The 21,780-nt window shown below is 34.7% G+C and overlaps 1 protein-coding gene across 1 annotated transcript in view; it reads right to left on the bottom strand.

Moving 5' to 3' along the window:
* Nucleotides 1-21,780, bottom strand: part of ENPP1 (ectonucleotide pyrophosphatase/phosphodiesterase 1) — a 68,250-nt gene that overhangs the window by 13,882 nt on the left and 32,588 nt on the right. Inside the window, exons 2-17 of the mRNA XM_022556715.2 lie at nucleotides 21,094-21,166; nucleotides 18,766-18,882; nucleotides 17,909-18,034; nucleotides 16,943-17,003; nucleotides 14,703-14,800; nucleotides 12,745-12,824; nucleotides 11,685-11,804; nucleotides 10,283-10,392; nucleotides 8,833-8,898; nucleotides 8,453-8,525; nucleotides 7,187-7,295; nucleotides 6,073-6,204; nucleotides 3,902-3,933; nucleotides 3,017-3,144; nucleotides 1,694-1,763; nucleotides 742-829 (exon numbers count right to left, since the gene is read on the bottom strand). Of these exons, the coding sequence (XP_022412423.2) occupies nucleotides 742-829; nucleotides 1,694-1,763; nucleotides 3,017-3,144; nucleotides 3,902-3,933; nucleotides 6,073-6,204; nucleotides 7,187-7,295; nucleotides 8,453-8,525; nucleotides 8,833-8,898; nucleotides 10,283-10,392; nucleotides 11,685-11,804; nucleotides 12,745-12,824; nucleotides 14,703-14,800; nucleotides 16,943-17,003; nucleotides 17,909-18,034; nucleotides 18,766-18,882; nucleotides 21,094-21,166 (1,483 nt within the window). The remainder of the gene's footprint in view (nucleotides 1-741; nucleotides 830-1,693; nucleotides 1,764-3,016; nucleotides 3,145-3,901; nucleotides 3,934-6,072; nucleotides 6,205-7,186; nucleotides 7,296-8,452; nucleotides 8,526-8,832; nucleotides 8,899-10,282; nucleotides 10,393-11,684; nucleotides 11,805-12,744; nucleotides 12,825-14,702; nucleotides 14,801-16,942; nucleotides 17,004-17,908; nucleotides 18,035-18,765; nucleotides 18,883-21,093; nucleotides 21,167-21,780) is intronic.

The following is a 21,780-nucleotide window of genomic DNA, read 5'->3' as shown; positions in this document are numbered from 1 at the left end:
ATTTCAAGCTACTAATGTAGTAGACCTAGGATTCAAAACCAGCTCTGTCCAAGTCTAAGACTCACGCTCTTGATAATAATGATGGCAAACACTTATACACTAAAGCGCTTATTATATGCCAGGCACTGTTTAAGTGCTTTAAGATATACTAACTCATTTAAGTATACAGGCTCTCACTAAAATAATTATACTTAGAACATATTTAAGGTTTTACAAATGCCCAGTATTGTCATCAGAAAAAGGAAGTAATATTTAAAATGCAATACTCAACCATAAAAGTACTAATTTGGAAGGTACAGAGTCAACTAAGAACATATTCAGTATGTCCTCCTCCACTTCTATAACCTTGACATTGCCATCCATTCAACTATTATTGCTACCAGAGGATTCCCCTGTTTTGTCTACCTTTCACAACCCCAAACTCTTTTCTCTGGCTTCCACCCTGATCTGGTACAACTGTCATTTAATGAAGTCCAGGGCCTGGCAAAGTACAGACCTCCCTACTCTGAGTGTGTACTCTACCACCGTGCAGTCTAGTGGAAGGAACAGGTCAGTCATCAGATGATGAAGTTCGGCACATGTTTTCAATGACTCTAGGCCAGGAAGAAGAAAGGTGGAAATATAAGGGTCTGTCTTGCCGTATCATCACTTCCAGAAAGGTGCCCAACATGTGACCTACTTTTGATAATCCTATTCCAGCTCTGTGTTCAGAAGGGAGAAAAGATGCCTGTTCACACTTACCACACATTAAGTTATAGACTTCAATATTTTCAAAGGAGTCAACTTCAATGCCATGCTTGAATCCAGGTCCGTAGCCAATAAAGAGGGCCTACGTTGGCCAGAAAAGAAACAGTTTATCTACTCATTTCAGTTATGTATGGAGTTGGTCACCAAAGAGGTATTTTATATCTTCCCCATTGTACATATATAAACTGGTTATATTAAGGTAAGTGGAAAAATACTGTGCCCAGTGGACTTTCTAGGATATTATTTTAACCCCTGTTGCACTTTTAATCCAAGGACATCTAGGTTCTTTTTCTTAACTGCATTATAATCCCTAACGTGACAATCAGAACAGAATGATGATGAAATCTTTTTTCAGCTGTGAAATGGGATCTAAATCTCATTCTTCCCACCACACACAGTGCCACAGGGATCAAATCAGAAAATTATTATGAGTATATTTTGAAATTTTTAAAGTGCTAGGTAAATGGAAGGCATTATTATTTTTGGGGCGGCCGCACTGCATAGCTTGTGGGATTTTACTTCCCTGACCAGAGATTGAACCCAGGCCCTCAACAGTGAGAGCACGGAGTCCTGACCACTGGACCACCAGGGAATTCCCGGCATTATCTTTATTTAAAACATAACTATGATATCTTTTCACCTATTAAATTACTGGCTTTCATTTACTGTGGAGCAACATTCTTAATGAAGCACAAATACATACAAAATAATTACTAGAAATTTAGTATGAGGCATAAGTCACATTCATAAAACATGAATATAAATATTTAACAAAATTCTATTTACTTAATGTCCAAAGTAAAACAGCTACATGAAATTATAAGCTTCATTAATTCTCATTCAAGACATATAATGACAGTCTATGATTTTAAGTCTAAAACTTTATATATCAGTTATTTTCTTCAGATGTAAACTATAATTTTTACTGTATAATAGGTTTACTCACTTGCATATTTGAAAATGCATTGTCAGAGCCGTGAAATCCACCTCCACAATATTTCCTTTCTGAAGGATTCCTAATTTTCACATAATATAAATTAACAATGTAAAGTCCATTCATAAAGCAAAACTGACAATCATGACATTATTTCCATTAATAAGGAGTAACTATTCTTTAATATTTTTCTTTAATATTTTTGTACATTTTTTAATATTCTTTGACAAAAAATAAGTAACTATTGTTAAGCAAATCAAAAAAAAGTAAATAAAACCACTTGTCTTTGAAAAGCATTAAGGGACAGCCACCTTTATCTTTCATTTTGTAGACAAATCGATTATAAGCAATATGGTATAAAGGAGAAAACCATTAGCATGGTTTTGAACCCTAACCATACTATTTACTCAGCTGTGACTCTGGCGATTTAGTTTTCTTCTCATGGTTTCAATTTGTCATGCTGGGTTTATAAAAATTAAATGGTTTGTACTAAAGAAGTGCTTAGAACACAGTAGATGCTCACTAATATTAGTTCTCCCATGAAGGTAAGGACCTCCTCTTCTTTCATATTCTTTTTCTAAACACTGAAAGCACAGCTCTCTAATAAAGCAGAGACAGTGCAATTCTGTTGACTGAATTCTGGTTCCCTGCTTAGGTTTTGCTGGACAGGGGTATTTATCATCCCTGGCATCCTGGCAACCATACAGAATTAATGATCAAGTTTTGAGATATTAACAATACAAACCATCCAAATAATTTGCTGAACACACCAATAAACTGAGGTTTATTAATGGACTAGTATAAGAAGAATGAAAAAACAGCTCTGTCTAATGAAGAAGGTAATGGCTCATTATAATAAAGAGTTTTGCCAATTATCTGTTAGACTCTGAAGGTATTATTAGGCATAACTGTAACATGCAGAAGAGATACAACGGCAAGTGGTTACACAAATGTGGAGCATAGGAAATAATCAAGACGGATGTGAGGGGACAGAGCAGTGGTTCTCAGCTGGAGGTGACTCCCCTCCCCAGGGGACTTCAGGCAATGTCTGCAGATATTTTTGGTTGTCACAACTACAGAAAAGGTGTTTTTTCATCTAGTGAGTAGAAGCCAGGGATGTTTTCAAATATCCCACAACAGACAGGACAACTCCCCAACCACAAAGAATTATCTGATCCAAAATGTCAATAGGCCAAGGTTGAGAGACCCTGGGATAGAGTGAAGAGAATCATATTTGTAGTTTTCATATAACGACATCATTGGAAAGGGCCCAATGGTTACCTTGAATTACTATAAGATCAAGCTAAGTTTACCTGGGAGATTGTCAGAACTTACAATGCAAGTTGCCACTGAGGGTCCAAATAGAATGTCAAGGGTTCAATCCTGTCACTTTTGGCAAAGTGCAAACGCTTGGGTAAGAAATGTTTCAGGTAAGGTTTGAAGTGCTGGTTTGGTTCCTGGCACTGAAATTGTAGAAGGCAAAGAAAAACCATTATTTCCATATTTTCTTAAGTGTAAACTTCCCTTGAAATTGCTTTCTAACTCCATATGAATTTTTTCTCACAAACATTTAATCAGTATGCCCAAGAAGTCACAGATGCAAATAAACTGAGTTCTTACTACCTATATAAGGTACAAGTTGAATATTCCCAACTATTGAATATTCTTATTTTTCTAGAAAAATCATAATTATTACATAAGAGTCCCAGGATGCTTAGATTGAGTCACTCGTTTACCTTTGTGTTACTACTGATGATCATATTTTCAAACGCTCTTATAACAATTTTAAGAATTTTCTTTAAAATTGTAAGAATTTTCTATCAAGTAAAAACATGTAGTATAGATAAATCAGCACTAGGACAAAAGCTTATTTTAAAAAATAGGCATAAGAAAGACTGGTAGAAAATACATCATAATGCTAACAGTGTTTATGGTAGTACAGCTATAGGGCTTTCCCTTCTATTGTTTTCAGTTATTTCTTGTACTGTCATATAAATTTAACAATATCAATAAATAAATTCTTAAAATTTTAAAAACCTACATTATTGGGGTATGTCCTTAAAGATCTTTAAAAACTACAGAGCATTTAAATGTTGGCCCAGATACTCAAAAAATCAGATTAAATTCTACAATCCCAAGAACAAATACTGAAACTTTCTTCTAAATATATTTTATACAAAACTAGTAATAACAAAGTAATGGGGGAAAAAAGATACTCACAGAAAGATTTTTGGCAATGCCTTCATAATTAACTGAAGGGGGGCAAAGATAAGAATTAATAGTTGAATGGTATGCTACCATTAGAAATAAAAATAATACAAAAAATATATAATGTCAGACTCAAACCCTATATTTAAATACCAAAGCTGGTTTCAAACAGATCATTTAAATCAGGGGTCCCCAACCCCCAGGCCACGTACCGGTACCGGTCTGCGGCCTGTTAGGAACTGGGCCACACAGCAAGAGGTGAGCAGCGGGCTAGCGAACAAAGCTTCATCTGCCGCTCCCTGCCGCTCCCCATCGCTCCCCACTGCTCGCATTACTGCCTGAACTATCCCCCCTCCCCATCCGTGGAAAAATTGTCTTCCACGAAACCAGTCCCTGGTGCCAAAAAGGTTGGGGAGCACTGATTTCAATTATTATATATTAGCCATTGACAGGAATAAGACAGATCTTTAGGAACCACCCAACCTCCACTACCACCATGCCTGTGAAATTACGTCCTATTGTTAAGTGAAAAGGCAAGTTATAGAACATCAGTTTATCCATCTGTCATTCATATGTGTGTCCATTCATCCATCTGCCTGTCCATCTGCCTATCCATCCATCCATCCGTCTATCTGTCCATGCATCCAAATATCTATCCATCCTGCCATCCACACATCTAGATCCTGTATAATGTCACTTTGTAAAAATAAAAATGAATGTGTTTTACATATACATAGCAAATACCTGGGAAGACACATCCCAAATCTAAGTATTTATCTCTAGAGAGAGGAACTGAGCTGTGAATTAGGGGGATTTAGGGTGGAAAACTGTTACTTTTTACAGACTTTGATATTCAAGGATAATTCCAGAATTTCCAAATAAAGACATAGGGGGATTTAGAAGTGAGGGCAGGTAGAAGAGTTCTGAAACTGAATTTTCACAGCAAGCCCACAGTGTACGTACTTAGTGTACTCTGTGACGTAAACAGTAGCTGCCTAGCTCCCTACGATTCTTTTAGCTACACTTCACATAAGTCTGAGAAAATTATCCAGATCAAAGAATATGTACTCTCTATATATTTTAACGTGTGAATGTAGATACAGAGATACGTAATTTTTACTTGAAATTGGGAAACTTAGGGGCCTAATTGAGATAAGGGTGTGGCTAAGCTTAGCCATTCTATCCTAAACATCTCTGGGGACTGCCATTGCCTGTATAGTTTTATAACAGGTTTTATAACAATCATGTACTACTTTAATAAATTTTTTAAACACTAATTAAAACTTGTTATTGTACAAGTTAGTGTCTGTGCTTTGGGTTACTATGCTAATATATTTGCATAACTATTTTCCTGCAGGGAAATCTACTTCTTCTCATGAATATTCAACAGTATCTACTGAAACATATAGCACTGCATATACCCAAACCTAATCCAATGCTGACGACTGCCAGAAAAGCTCTTTTCTCTTTCCATTTCAAAGGTAATTGTAACAAAAAGATAAACAAAACTGCCCTTAGTATTTGCGAATTACCAAGGATGGTAATCAAAAAGAGGGGTATAATAGAGGTGCACTCAGTTCTGAAATAGGCTTGACTTTCAAAAGAATGAATATTTAAAATTTCTTGGTAGTTTAGTTTGAGTACAACATGGGGTCAAGAGAGAATGTGAAATTTCTTCTTCTCTATTCAAAAAACACATTCTCATTGTTTTTTGGAATAGTTTAAGAAAGTCATTTCTGAGAATAGAAATTAGTTGCTTATAGAATTAATCATCTCTGCCAGCATTCCTCCTCATAATGGAATATTATCCTATAACATCCGTAAATTATTTTAATGAAATGACATTAATTAAAGTTCAATAAACGTAGTCAAACTTTTCTCTTAAGTTTTTATTTTTCTAGTACAAGTAATCTTGAACCCAACACAAGCAAAAGACACAACGATAACATAAAATTGTACCAAGTTCATCAAATAATATTCTTAGCCATGAATAACAGATAAGCGGTTAGACTTGTGCCCTCACATCTAGTTCCATAAAATCCCTTTGGGTGCAGAAGATCAGCCCTGGAGATTTAATCATGCAAAGGAAATTAACTGATCCTCTTTAATTTAGAGACATAATGATTCTGAGGGATGTGTTGTGAATATAATCATATTCAAAATTAGCATAGAGATATACTTACATGAATAGTATTTATCTGGTACATCAGAGGGTCTCAATCGAGCTGCAGGTCCATATATAACTTTAACATTTTTAATATCCCCCAGATATTTACTCAGATACACATATTTCTTACAACTGCCTTGTTCCATGCCTAGGAGAAAAAAAATCCCCAAACGTGTTAACAACTTTAATAAAAAAACATTTAACATGTAGGACAGAATTTCTTTCCCTTCCAGGATTTAAATCAATAAACATGAGGTCAGCACTCATGACAGCTGAACATCTAATAGGTAAGACACAGAATTTCATGTATATCTACCACGTCACTTAAAAAAAAATCTTTTCCCTTTCCTTCATCCAAAATTAGTGTTTCTTCTTATTTATATGTTACAGTAACTTTATGTGAGTGATGAGGAATATCACAGTTTTAGACTGAATATGAAAGCGTAGTCACTTTCTCCGAATCACCTAGCATATTAACTATGAGTATAAAACTCTCAACCTCATTCCAGGACTGGGGGCTTCTTTAGGATACAGCTTCTTAGGACTGTTTCTAGAAATAGTTTTCAGTAATTATTTCTGAAGCAAACAATAATAACAACGACAAAAAACAAACAAAAAGAACCTCTTTCCTATTTTCTTGTATAGACATTGCTTTTACAGTCCCAAGGCTATACACATACATGTTCTAAAGGTCACAGTGAGTAAAAGTTAACTTAAAATATTGCCAAAATTAATACATACTGCTTTTAAAAGTCAGCTTTCTCATGCTAGAGAAAACAGAAGCAGCACATAATAATCTATTCAAATTACACCTAAAATTTTTAGAGTAGATTTACCAAAATTTAATATTAAAAAATTTGTTTTAACTCTCCAAGTTCCTGGTGTAAGCCCACCCCAAATCAGGAGATGAGTGCATTGTGGTTAATAGGCTCTTAGGTTTCTGTGAATTCTACGTTTCACTTGTGATTTATATTTAATGTAGTATTTTCTAAAGGCTTTCTACAAGAAATCACATTTAAAAGAAAGAATTAACTACAAAAGTCAGAGGAAATAATAAAACAATAATCAATCAAGTAAACTTCTGGGGGCACCATTTAACCTGAAGGAAAAATGATGCAAATTCAGGTTACCGTGATCTGAGATAAGGATGAGGTTCAAACATCTATGCAAGTTCAACTCTTTTAGACCATCCATCAGCATGCCAACCATGTTGTCAACCCTCTGCAAAGCTCTGATGATCTAAGAAAGGGAAACAACCTCATGTCATGCAGTTAAAAGTATTCATGAAATGCTTCTTATAGTTCTATGTACTTAATTTTTTTAAATTAAAATTAAAATTCTAGGAATACAGCCCATTGTTTCCATACAAACTGTATTATTCTGTATATGAATATCACAAGGACACAGAATGGTATATGATTTTGGCAAATTACCTCTGGCTCTTCTTTCCTCCTCTCTCCGGGCAAAACCACGGGAGGCAAATTCTTGTGCAGTTTTGCCTGTGTCTTCGGTACTGTATCAAAACAGTCTAACCTTTATCTATAGTCTGTGTATTTCACTGTATTATGAAACAAGCTCTTTCAACATGGTCTTTCTTTCACTCAAAGATATCCAAGCAACATGGATTGGAATTTTTAAGTATGAAGATAAAGTGGGTTTCGATGAGCCAATAATACTAGCGTTTAACTGAGTTTATAAATTGATGAATATGATTTGAAAAGCGATGGGCTCGACCTTGACTGAAGATGAAACAGAAAAGCAGGTACTTTGGGAAATCTTTAGTGAATAGAAAAAATAGCACTGGTCTTAAAACTTATGTGATCTGATAGTCAATTACAAAATGATCCTTAGACTTACTTGTAGCCAAACTGACCTAGACACGGGTCTTAATAGTGAAAGAATAAAAATTATACTAGCATCTGGCCAATTGTTCGAACCAAGATAAGAACTACAGGAAACTTCCATTTGTCTAATTATGACATGGCTGCATTGACGGCCACACATCTCCCACCTCTAAGAAGGAGCATTTCTGCTTAGCTGAAGGACAGAATCAAAGCAAGGGCATGTGGGTTGTTAACTACACTGAAGTTACTGGAGATAGGTTTTGATGGAAAGAGTACAAAGGGTGGAGTGTGACAGGTCTCATTTGAAATTGAAAATATAGAATTTAACTCATCACTGGTTCAATTTAGCACTGTAGATAGCGTAAAACAAAACAATGCTCCCAACTCTTTTTGATTAAAGTGCATCTTTTGGTTTAATAAAAATGTGCTTAATACTCACTCTTTCCAGAAATCATGGATTCTTATAGAATGGTCTAGAAACCTGCTTCAAAGCAAAGTTCAGTGAGATATTACCAGGTTTAATGAAGTAATCACTGATAAAAATGTACTTACTTCACTGCTGACTGGTCCATAAGAGTGACCTGAAGAATCTGGTTCTTCTAAATACAGAGTGTAAAAGTGTGGTCTAAATCAAACAGTATCAAAATGTAATATTTTACGAACACATTGTAAAACAGAATAGAAAGAATAATTCAACAACTGATAGTGAATAAAAGTTAATACAACACTGGGGTAACATTTCTAAAATTGCTGAGAAATAATTTACATGTTTAGAGTTCTTCAAAATGTGGCTGTAATAGGACACTAAAGAGTTAACTTGGATATAAAACATCATAGCCAATAGCAAAGTTTTCCTGTCATCTATTTAAAATATTCTGACGTTTTTATAAAACAAAGGAGTATTTTATGACAGAAATTAATCGTCTACATACCTTTCACCTTTAGGAAGCTGCAGCCACTTAAGAACAGCTAAAATTCTTTCTTCAAATGGTACTGAACTAATATGAAAGATAAACAAAATGAAAACAAATCTGTGACAACTGTTTGGGTTTAAGATATAAATGTGTGTCTCACTGAAAATTGCATTCAGAGAGACTAAAACAATTCAAGGCATCAAATATGTTCCAAGCAATGTAAGAGTTTCATCTGAAAACTTAAAATTGTTTTCTCGACAAAGAAACGAACATTAAATTTTACACATATGGAAGTTGTAACCGGGTTTAAAAGATTTGCTTCCTATACTCTACCTGAGGATCTTACTCCTGGACCTGAGAATAGCAATTGCTATTCTTGGCATGAATAACCCATGTGTCAATACACTCTTCAAAGAGGACCTCATGAAGAACTCACTCATTGACGACTCTTAGTAAAATTGGGAAGTGGACACCTAATGAGCAGACAGTTCTCCAGGCAACAATTTCTGGGCAGAATTAACGACACCTTCCTGTGGGCACAGGATTTTGCTTACACGTCTCCATCAGAGTGCTTGCCCAACCTCAAGTACACTTAGTTGTACCTTGAGAAGGTCTCTATCAGACCTTGAGAAGCCAGAGAACATATATCACCACTCTTCAAATCCCCCAGGCCTAGGACAGTGCCTGTCACATAGAATCTCAATAACCATCTATGGAATGAAACTAACAGCAAATAACAAGGTGCCCGTGTGTACCCTAAGGAATAAACAACAGCATAAGGTCACCATAGAAAATCATTATGCATTTCTTGTTTGGAATTTATGAACTTTTCCTTTCGTCCCTCAAATACATTATCGTATTGATTTTATGACATAAATTTCCCAAGTGAAAGACGAAACTATTTTGCTAGTCTCCCTAAAATGATCCAAAGAGAGTTTTCCAGAAAAAAAGTTTCTGTTTTTTTCGTGGTACCTCATGGATTTTGAATATCACAGGGAGGTTACTCCAATCAGTTCTCACATTAAATGGAACGTTTAACAAAGGAATTTGAAAATGCAAATCCAGGGGTGCCATTAATATCTTCTTTTAAATAATATTTCCAGATACCAGAGAGTCACTCTTACCTGTGTCCCTTTAATACTTTCACCTCCTTCTCCTCGTTTTTTCTCCCTAGAGTGAAAATGTGCAGGACCTCTACTTTCACCAGGACTTCCATCTTATTCCTGCCCAAAGATCTGAAGGCAGACTCTAACATGTTACCAGTGCTTTCTAGAAAACCTCCAGGAAAAAACTTGTCATAGTTTTACTGTCTATCTATCATCCATCTAAAACTCTTTGAGACAGAGTTCTTATTCTGACAGGTCTCATTTTTCAAACAACATATCATTCAAATGCGAGAACTCAGGCTATGATAAGAAAATAAACAATTCTATGTTATAGGTCCTAGAAAAAGTACAGCTATACATACCCATTATACATCTTATAGATGTCTGGGAAAATTCCATTAATTTTCACATCTGATCCTGGCCAAAAAAATGTGCCCGTCTTCAGGCCTTGATATTTAGCTGTAAGCCAAATCTGGGGAAGCCAGTGAAGGAAAGTTAGGAAATTATGCAAGCATTCATTTCTTAGGAAAACATCTGTTCACGCAACCCCAATGCTTTCCTCCCAAATGCTAGAATGTTTTTGACGTTAATAAGCTCCAGCAGTTAGACTACAAAATAACAATGTAATATGACTTTGAACAGCAGCAAAGAGAAATTAAATAATCAGAAATTAAATTAACCTAAAAAATATGAACAGTTGATAACTCCTGCAACTTTTATAGTCATACTTCTACTTAATAGGTTCCTTCTTTTTTTTTTTTTTAACATCTTTATTGGGGTATAATTGCTTTACAATGGTGTGTTAGTTTCTGCTTTATAACAAAGTGAATAAGTTAAACATATACATGTGTTCCCATATCTCTTCCCTCTTGCATCTCCCTCCCTCCCACCCTCCCTATCCCACCCCTCCAGGCAGTCGCAAAGCACGGAGCTGATATCCCTGTGCTATGTGGCTGCTTCCCACTAGAATAGGTTCCTTCTTAAAAGAAGAAAAATTCATGAAAGGAAAAAGAAAAGAAAAATTTACAAATATACATATCTTTAACTTATTGACATTTTTGCTTATGTAACTAACATTTATTGAGCACTTATTATTGCCAATTACAGTTCTAAATAGTATTCTAGATTATCAATTCAACTAATCATCACAATAACTCTATGAGGTAGTTAACAGTATTTATAGTATTATTTACAGTACAGATAGGAGAAGATTGAGGCACAGAAAGAATAATTTACCCAAAGTCACACAGCTTCAAATGTCAGATCTAAAATCTGAATTTATAACTTGCAAATGCTCTTCTCCTTCCAAGAGGAATACCAAGACTATCCAAATAGACCTTATAGAATTGTCATGGCAATTTATAAAAACTCAAAAGGAGAGCACATCTAAGTCACAATCAGAGAGAATCTTCTAAGTTAGCAAACGCAAACAAAGTCAAAGTTTACACCTGTAGAAACAGTCAGCTTTGTGTAGATCAAAATATTACCCCCAGACTACTGCTCTTCGCTACTAGAACAAAAAGGTAAAATCAAGCAGAAAAGAGAACTGGCTCAGCATAACCCAAACCCCACTCTGGAATAAACTACATAATGATACAAGCTATATTTAGAGTTACCTGAATTCATCTCTGTTTGCATAAGGATGGCATAAAACATAGTAAATGAAATGAGTTATTAAAAGCTCCAGGGAATCTGGTATTTTACTCTGCTAGAAACAGATGAGAATAATAAAAATAATTCTAATAGATAAAACAAACAACTCACTGGTTCTCCTTTGTACCACTCAGGATTAAACTTCTCTTTACTTTTAAGGGCAAAGTAAGCATTCCTTTGGGGATCATACATTTTATTGTCAATGAGGCCATGGGATTCTGGATAAAGTCCCTAAAAAATATAAAATAGAAGTTTTATGCAAGTTTTAAGTTTTTAAAGTTACAGAACAAAATCATCAAAGAGAAATAGACAACTTAAGCTACACAGAACTTAACCCAGCTTAAGGAGAGAAGAACAAAACAATGGGTATTGTTAAAACACAACCAACCACTCGAGATTTTATGGAGTATTTGTGTTTTAATTTATGTAATAGGAGAAAATAAATTAGGAATGATATGGATGAAGTTCTACATAAAGAAGCAGCCTAATTTTGAAAAAAGTACTGTGTTGTCCTTTTGCATTGCTCAGTGAAACATTTCTTCAGAACAAACTCCTTTTTTGGTTGGGTCCAAGAATAGCTTGTACCAACACAAGCTAAAGTATTAATTCTCTGGCTTCAACCCTAAGGCCTAATGAATTCTACTTTTTTTTTCTGGATTCAAATTAAATCTCCAAACTTTGAGTGAAACAAAAATAGAGCTGTAATCCTACCTAAAGTCAGGCAAAGTGGCTTGCTTAGAACTCATACATCAAGATGACTGGAAAGACAGCTGAGAACATGTGAGTACAGACAGTCTGGGGCTCAAATAAAGTAAGATAAAAACTAATCAGAAAAAACAGGACCCAAGAATCAGAGACTCTTAAATTGAAAGGGAACAGGACCCAAGAATCAGAGACTCTTAAATTGAAAGGGAACCAAGAAATCATTTCTTGGAGTCTTTAGTCACCTCTTTTCACAGATGGGAAATGGAGACCCAGAAAGTAAAGTGACCTGCCCAAGGCCACAACTAGTTAGTAGAAAAGCTAAGACCAGAACCTAGGTTTCCTTGCTTAACTACACAATGAAAAAGAAGTTATTTTTTTCTGATCTGAAATCTACTTATTCTCTTGAAAAATGTTACATTTACATCTCACTTCTGTGAACATATAAAAGTTGAAATGCAGAGCTTACTGTGACAATGCTGTAGTGATTGGGGAAAGTTTTTGTTGGATATACTGGTCTCATGTTTTTAGCATATGTTCCACAGGTTTCTACAAGGAAAAAAATTAAATATTGTTATTAAATACAACTAACAATCTGTTTCCCTCATTTAGCTTTGGTACCACAGACTTCTAAATAGTTCTAAAAAGTGAACCCAGAAGGGATTTACAACCATATAAAAATTCAGGGTGAATTACAAAGCAACATTTTGGATTCGAATTCAATGTTAAGAGTTAGTTTTTCTCTTACTTAGAAAATCACTAAACAAAATAGTTAAGCCAATGAAATAATTATCCCATACTTATCAATAACATTAAGTTCCAGATGGACCATAATGATTCTTGCTAGATCTTTGTCTGCTACTACTTGGTGGTAACATACTAAATTATAGGATGTAGTTATATTTTAACAACAAAAAACTGCACTAGTAGCTAAATCTGCAAAATTAAAACAAGAATGAAGCAGTAGCTGGGATGACAGTGTCCCACCCCAAAAATCCAATCTAGCTAACTCTAGACAAGTTCAACACTGCTCTAAAGATAAAAAGCATCTTCTGGCTTCAAGTACAAGAAAGGAAACAAGTCAAATTGTTGCTGATTTAGCCCTAGTGTCACATTCGTCTTCTGCCTCTACCACTGAAGAGGGAATACATAACTAATGATTCTAGCATATCAATACCCCATTGCCTGAAAATATTCCTCAGATTGGCATGTGTCTGTCTATCTCACTGCCTTCCAAATAGTTCAGAATTACAAGCTACATTCCCCAGCTACACAAAGAGAGGACTTAGTCTAACTGTGTATTGATTTCCTTTCAACTTCATGTATAGGTACCTACAGCTCCTTAATTCTGAACTCAGGTTCTGAACTCATATTTGGTGCTATGGAAACAAACTTTCCTCCTGATGATAACAAAGGGCCATATTCAAACCTCAAAGCTCATGAGCCTGGCTGGTAAGAACAGAGCCTTCCTTGCCCATGCAAGCTCTCTGCTAAAGACTTGTTTATGTCAAATGATTATTTATAAAAACTATTTTCTTCCCAGGAGAAATTAGAAACTGAAGTTTTAAAAAGTTTTCCAAATATGATTTTGGCTTGTCACAAAAGAAGTACAATAAACGTACCTATGTATTTACTGAGAGTGACTTTGATGTTTAAACCAACCTCATATACTCAAGTCTAGTAAATAATGTTTCAGAACTCCAGAAGAACACCAAAACAGTGTATTTACTTACTTCTAGTTCAGTCCAGCATTACACTGTGGCTACTTAAATACTGATCACTGATAACAAGCAATGTTCTACAGTTTTTATACCCATATTTAATTTTTTTTCAGTAACAATGATGATACAAGTGATGCCCATATTACTGGTGGTTAATGTGATTTAAAACTTTGGCATTAATACTAAGAAAAGACAATTCTACTATTGCGTTAGTAACTTATACAATAATCATTCAATTAAGGCTTTATTGAGATAAAGAAGTTGGAAAGATGCTACATGATACTATAAGATAAATAACAAATATTCTATATCTACCCTACTAGAAACATAGCAGAAATACCTTCAGTTTTTGAAATGCTATTTTAAGATGTAATACATATCAGATAAATATATAAATAATTTGTCCATAAAAGGAATCCAAAAGTCTAAGAAAAAAAAAGTATATCTTATCTCATCCTTATAACTACAACTATCACCAAGGGATAAAAATCCTAAAATAACTACTATTATCGCAGAATTACTTAAAAGGCAGTTTCAGAACAATTACAATATTAAACACTAGTTCCTTATCATTAGGTTTAACTCTTTTGCAATAGAGGAGTTTAGTAAAACAGATTCTGCCAGTATTTTTCGAAAAAAAGACTCCTTCCTTAGTCTATCTCACTGACACTGTGGCACTCCAATAGTAAACTCTGAAGTTACTCACTCAGCTTGCTAATAACAGGAAGAAGTCCGCCCCAAGTGTGTAAATATTCTGCCCTGAAACCATCCAAAGAAAATAAGAGGGTAGGAGGCATTTCAAACCTGGATAATGAGAAAGAAAGAAAAAAAAATTGTTTAAAGAAGACGAAAGAAGACACAGATCCAGTGAAGATTTTCCACTGAGGTTGGTATGTAATCTTAGGTAAACTAACAAGCTCAACACACATCCTCATAAAGAATATTTTGTAAGCATCTATATTCACATATATGCTTTTATATTTTATCATATATATCATCAACTAGTACTGATTAAGCACTCATACCATTTTGAGCCACCATACAGAGACCATCATTTATGATTCCTGCTATTCCAAAAGCTAGACCAAAAGCAACTAAAATGTAATAATATTTTCCCAATTTGCAAGAGAATAAATGTTAACAAATAGCATGTTCTAAATTATGTTTCTTGTTTCCACTATTTTTTTTCTGTAAAAGCATTTTCTGATATTGTCTCTACTTGAAACTAATAGATAGTATCTCATATCACATAAATTATATACAATATTTAGCTTTTAAGTTTACCATATTTAAAAGATATTAATATTTAATAGAGAAGTTGGTGAGGTATTTACTACATTTCAATATATAAACAACAAAGAAATGATCCAAAGCTAGAAATGAACAAACAATGAAGGTACACATACACACACACACACACACACACACACACACACACACACAGATTTACATGTGTGGTATGGAAATCCAAAGAGGGAAGCAAAAAAAAAATGTATAATGATATTCCCAACAAAAGAGAATAACTATGGACAACCATTCCATGGCTACACCAAAACAGGCATGGTTCAGAAATTTTGCAGCTTCTAATGACATCTGATAGACAGTAGGAAAGTCGTATATCATTGGATAACCATGAAAAAACTTTCCACTGAAAGTTTACTCAGTAATTTAAAAATCTGAGCACAAAGATTTACCTTACCTTACCTTTTCCAACTCTACTGCCTCCCCAGCTTACTCTCATACCCAAACACAAATGGAAAAAGGAGGAAATTTGTGTATAATTTCCACTAACGAGTATTTGTACCAGAGTTCTGCTGGGAGACTCTGCAGAATCAGCTGCAAATAGTCTCAATGGTCCATGTCTGTATAAAATTATTTCTGTTCAATCAACAGAAAACATAAAAACTGTTTGCTGGGCCTCCAGGTAAATATACGGGTATAATAATTTCCCGTATAATAAAATGTGTCCTAAATTACGGTCTTCTTGTAAAGAAAGAAGGACTTATATTTTCCACTAACAGAGTCAACATTACAATTGGAAAATAACAGTCAATGTTTAGAAGGAAAAGGAAGATTCAAAATTCATTAAGTGTAAAATTTCCAATATATCTTGGACTTAACAGACATCTTAGGATATATGAGAAGTCCTCTTTGCAAAAAGTCTCTTCTGTTGGAATTTTTTGGGTTTAGTTTTTGCTGCTATTACTGTTGTTTTAAACAGAAAAGAACTCTTCCATCCGACAGAAAACAAAAATACATATTTAAAAAACAAAAATAAATTATATACATAAGTAAGCTAAAATACAGCTTTAAAATGTTTAACAGTCTGGAAAAATCATTATTTTAAAGACATAAAAATATATTTCTGAAGATTAATAATTCAAATTATATGAATTTGAATTCATATATCTTTGTTCAAGTGGAGCAAAGATGATTATGTTTAATACTGTCACCAAATTTCCACCTTCTGAATTCCACACAAATTTTTTTTGATGACCTTGTAAACATAAGGTATTGTAAAAATACTCTAAATACAAAAATAACAAGTATAAATTATAAAAATTATGTAACATCTTCTCACAGACATGTTATCCCCAAAATATATAAATGAACCAAAACACACAAAAAAAATAAAAAGAAGCTGTAATTTGCTATAAGTTCAACTTGAAAAACTTCAAATGAATGTAAACATCCTTCCTTCCTAAGAAGGAAAACACAAATACTTTCACCCAACACTCATGAATACTAAATATTTATGACCTCTCTTTTTTCCACTAGCTTCCAGAGTGGGGAGTCACGCCATAATCATCTCTATACCACCAGTGCCAAAAGAAGGCTTAACTAAAAATAATATTTACTGAACCAATGAATAATTATTATTTTTATTTGGAAAGAGAAAAAAATGGTACGCCTAAAAAAAATTAGTATCTCAGAATATAATCTTACCCTGCTGGACACTGTGGATCATTAATGCTCTCACATGTTTCTTCTGCCCAACTTTTCTCACCTAAAACATTTTCAAGAAGTACAATGAGTTAAACACACTCAATAGAAACAATGATTGTGATGCCTGTGAGACACATTAGGACAGATTCCAAAAACAAAATATGTTAAACAGATACATAGATAATATGGGACGTGATTCTAGGGAAACAAAACAAATAAAGGGAGTTATTCTGTTTCAAAATAAAAGTTAGCTGATATCAGGAATTAAAAAATGAATGTATAATTGCAAGACTAAAACATACTACTGTATTTGGGAGAACTTGAAGCCACCTTTTCCATTTTCAAATTGTTAATATTTTCAGCCAAAATTTACAACCCTCCTTCTATCCACCCAACAAAATCTTCTGGTATTAAATCCTTGATGTCTTAGTTCCTCTCATACAGAGCCAGGTTCTGTCAAAGAATTTCAAGGAACCCTGTAACACCTAGATGAGACATCATCATAACATCAGTTTACACAGAATCTCATGCCCTAACTTCACATCCACTCTCTCAATGCACAGTAGACATTGTCCTCACTTACTATAAAGGAACCTGTTATATAGTCAGCCAGGACCGCAAAAGTGATCTTTCCACAAGTACAGCGTTAAATATGCAGCTAATATCAAAATAATATGAGGGGGTTGTAGCAGAAGAGTGAGTGACTACAGATAAAACAACATTGGCCATGTTAGATAATGGTAATTATTAAGCTGGGTGATGCAAGCTTCATCACATATTCTCTCTATTCAGGTATATATGTTTGAAATTTTCCTTAATACAATGTTTTTTAAATATTTTTTCAGCTAATATGGTGGGTCAATAACTATGACTTCTAATGTAAAAAATACATCTGTGCTAAACCCCGCTAGGACCTAGGAAGATGTAAGCCTGCCTCTGAACCCGGCGAGGGCATGACCTCCTGACCTCGGCACACGGAGCCATGGTTGATGCAGCAGTCGCCCTTGTCCTTGCAGTCATCCGAACAGGAGCAGAGGCTTCGGGACAACCTTTTCTCACCACACCTGAATTTGCTGCAAGTCCATATCCGTTCTAGAAACAAATATCAACATAATACATTTCATGGTCCAAATTCAACATGTCCAAAGTGAATATAGAAATGTCTCTGGAACATGATCCATGAAGAGACAATGGACCATTTTCTAACCCTTAGTCAGTCACAGAACCTGCCACCACAGTGGTCAATCTGAACTGAGAGAAAATATTCAGGCAGTAATTATTATTCACTAAAAAGCCAGAATCTCATCATTTTAAAATGTAAACAAACATAATTCTTATTATACAACTCCCATGTCCATCTTGGCTTCTTCCACCAGTCATTGTCAGAGTTCTCAAAATTTAATCTAAACCTGGCTCGCTCCCATTTAAATGTTATTCCATGTCATACGTAGAGAAGACCAAATCAAACAGAAAATTTCCATAGTCTGATGGTTTTACTTTGAAGTTTAAGTGGACATCTTAAGAACTCTTGCTTTAATAAGCCCATAGAAATATTCATACATTTTAAGCAGCCTTTTTGAACTTAGGTGAAATGCAAATTAGACTACATAGGCTGTCAGCATACATTAAAAACAGGCAGTTTTGCTATCCATAAAACTTTTAACAAGGCAAAACATGTAAATTTTTTCTCTCAGAAAATATAAAGGCCAAATTTTTAAAAATCTCAAATGGGTTAGGTAAATCACATACCTAAAAGATGCAGAACTTTTCTTTGCTCTTTTACCAAGGCCCATGACTCCATCTTTTCCCCTGCATATTTTTACCTGGTTCTATACACGTCTCCTGGTAATCTAGACAGCAGTTTCCAAGGTCAACGCAGGCAACATCACAGCGACAGTTCCCAAATGTTCTCTCAAAACAGCGACCTTTGCAACTTTTAACTGAAAATATTGAAGGAGTTAGATGTTTCTAATCATTATATAATTACAAAGCAAACATCAATTAATACACCTAAGTTAGTTATAGTTAGGTTCAAATATTGTTTTAGAAAACACAGATGGGGTGGGCAATAAAGTTAACCAAGAATCTTTTCACAAATACATGTAGAAAGTGACACAGTAAGGCAGTATATAAGGCAGTAACCTTGTAGAGTTTGCAATTTTATCTCTTGCCATAGGAAAAAAAGATGACTTTTTCTTTTATATGTTATAAACCCTACTGGGGGTAATAAAACTTAAATACTTTTGAATAATAAAGAAAAGAAAAATAAGAAGAGCTTGTTCTGAAGATTTTATGCAGAGTTCTCTAAAAAGTGATAATCTATGAATATTTCAGAAAGACAGAGAATACCTGACTTACATCATTCTCAGTCTGGTGTAAAGGAGAAGTAATGTGTTTGTACAGAACATGTTCTGCGGGACCCATCTCCCACCATCACCTAGAACATCCATTGCACCTTCAGATCCAGCCTGCTCCCTTTGAGAAACTTTCCCAAACTCCCAGTCGAGGTCCTTTTTCCTTTTCTTAAGTTTGTATAAAACCTTACCCTTCATCTCAGTCACTCACTTCCATTTGTAACTAGATCATTTGGTTAATATCCCAGTCTCACCCTAGAGCACAAACTACTTAAGAACAAAGACCACATCTGGAAGTTACCCAGTACACTGTATCCCTGGTGCCTAGCAAGAGCCTTGACTATAGCTGGTACTAATAAGTTTTTGTTAAATGGATAAATGGCAGATATGGAAGGAAAATACTTTTCATTAAAAACAATTTTACATTGTAACTCTTTACTAGTTACCTAGAATAAGCTAGGTTTTTATTGGATTACTAAAAAATCAGGGTGGTAAGAAAAAAAATCCACTTATAAAATAATGGAAGTCCAAAAGAAAAAAATGAATAATCCTAGCTCTTGACTGCAATGGTCTCCTGACCCAAGAAGGCACTGCCACAGAGTTTAACTCTCATTTAACACCGGGAAACTAGGCAATTTCAAGGACATAAAACGACAATAATAATTTCTAGGGTCAAAAATATTAACTTCCCTGACCCAAGGGGGAAAAGCTATTATAATAATAGCTATTACTTGGAGCTCACTAATACGTTCCTAGTCATTTAAAAAATAATATGCATTCCATGTTGAGTTCAGATTAAAATGACTGTTGTCAACCATTCGGTTTTATTTTTACATGCCAAACTGAACTCAAGGGGAATTACTTTGGGTCTAAAGGCTACACGGGTGAACACTAAAGTCTACAGCTTTTTAATTGTATTAAACATTGACAGTTTGCTCTGAATAGTTGCTGACTAAATATATAAAATTACATTTCATTCATTTCAACAATAAATGACAGCTTAACAATCACTAAAAATTTTTAAATGACTAATATCACAATTACAGAAGAGTGGAACAGAAGGATTTGTTCAATTTTCAAAACCAAATTCCCTAGGAAGACCATCAGTGATTTTTAACGGGGAAAAAATGAAAACTACCTCAGAGCCAAAATAATGACTGCTACAGTGTACTGTGAGTCATAGTTTTATTATTCACGGTAATCTTGTCAGTGTCGGCTAGATTTCTGCACTCAGCTATATATGTATATATTAGCTTAAGACTATCACTGTTGCTTTGAAACGTCTGCAATTTTAAAAGACTTAAAAGCATGCAAGGATAAGTTTCTGGTTGCCCAGGGATGCTAATTGGTTACCTAGTAACCTCCAGGGCTAACTCCTTAGGGAGAAAAAGTGTTTGGGAGTCACTGGAGGAAGTCAGGGAGACAGGCTCCAGGAGCACAGCACCAGAACCTGTCAGCCAGCTGCTTGTTTGTGTCTTTGTTCTTTATTTTTTGCTGTTTTGAGGTTTTTCTGTTTGTTTGATTGGTGGGTTGGTTTTTTGGTCATAGCCCCTCTTCATCATTATGGGATGAAGTTCTGCAAGTAAATAAAATAGTATATGGCTAAAATAATAAAAGAGCTTCAAGAAAAAGGCTCAAACCAGCATCAAATTTGCACTATCTATGGAGTACTCAAGGGATTAGGACATAATGCTTATCTCAATCACATTCTGAAAAAGGCTGACTAGTACCCCTACACACACACACACACACACACACACACACACACACACACACACTAATTACTGTACTAATTACCTTCTTTGGCACAGCTTGGTTTCAACCCAAATATACAACCAAGGATTGTCGTTAACACACAGACTGACAATACCTGTGGAGAGAAAAAAAAAAAAGATGTAGTTTCCAAGCCCTTTTATTTCTTCAAATGTTTTATTTCTTTAAATACTTCTAAACTTGTTGGTGCTGCTCTGTTTCCTGATCTGGTGCTGGTCACGTGATGTGTGCACCTTGGAAAAATTCAAACTGCACATTTTTGCTTCAGGTACTTTTCTGTATGTACGTCATACTTCAACAACAAGTTTACTTAAATATTAGCAAACAAATCTATGCCTTCCTAGGTTAATGCTGCCAGAAATTTCCCAGTGGATGTAAATGAATCCAGTCCAAAAACTTATAATAATTAAGGGAGGGAGAAAAGAAACCTAACAATTTTCTACTTGTTAATCCATAAAAGGCAATATGAGAATATCAGATGCCCCTTTTAACAGTTTAATTACACAAACCTAAACACTATTCTCATATTCACTGTGACAGCTTGTGGGAATGAGCAACAGACAGGGTTGGACGACGACATCCCGGACCCAAATGTTACCACAAACTGGTTGTGTAGAGATTTGGAGCAGGTCACTTTAACATTCCACACATCAATTTACTCGCTTATAAAATTAAAGGGCTGGACTCCTTGGATCCCTAAAAATCTTTCCA

The sequence above is a fragment of the Delphinapterus leucas genome, chromosome 12 (assembly GCF_059928025.1).
Source record: "Delphinapterus leucas isolate spDelLeu-1000000601 "Yukka" chromosome 12, BTC_Dleu_Yukka2, whole genome shotgun sequence".
NCBI classification, from domain to species: domain Eukaryota; kingdom Metazoa; phylum Chordata; class Mammalia; order Artiodactyla; family Monodontidae; genus Delphinapterus; species Delphinapterus leucas.
This window is presented reverse-complemented; position numbering and strand designations above follow the sequence as displayed.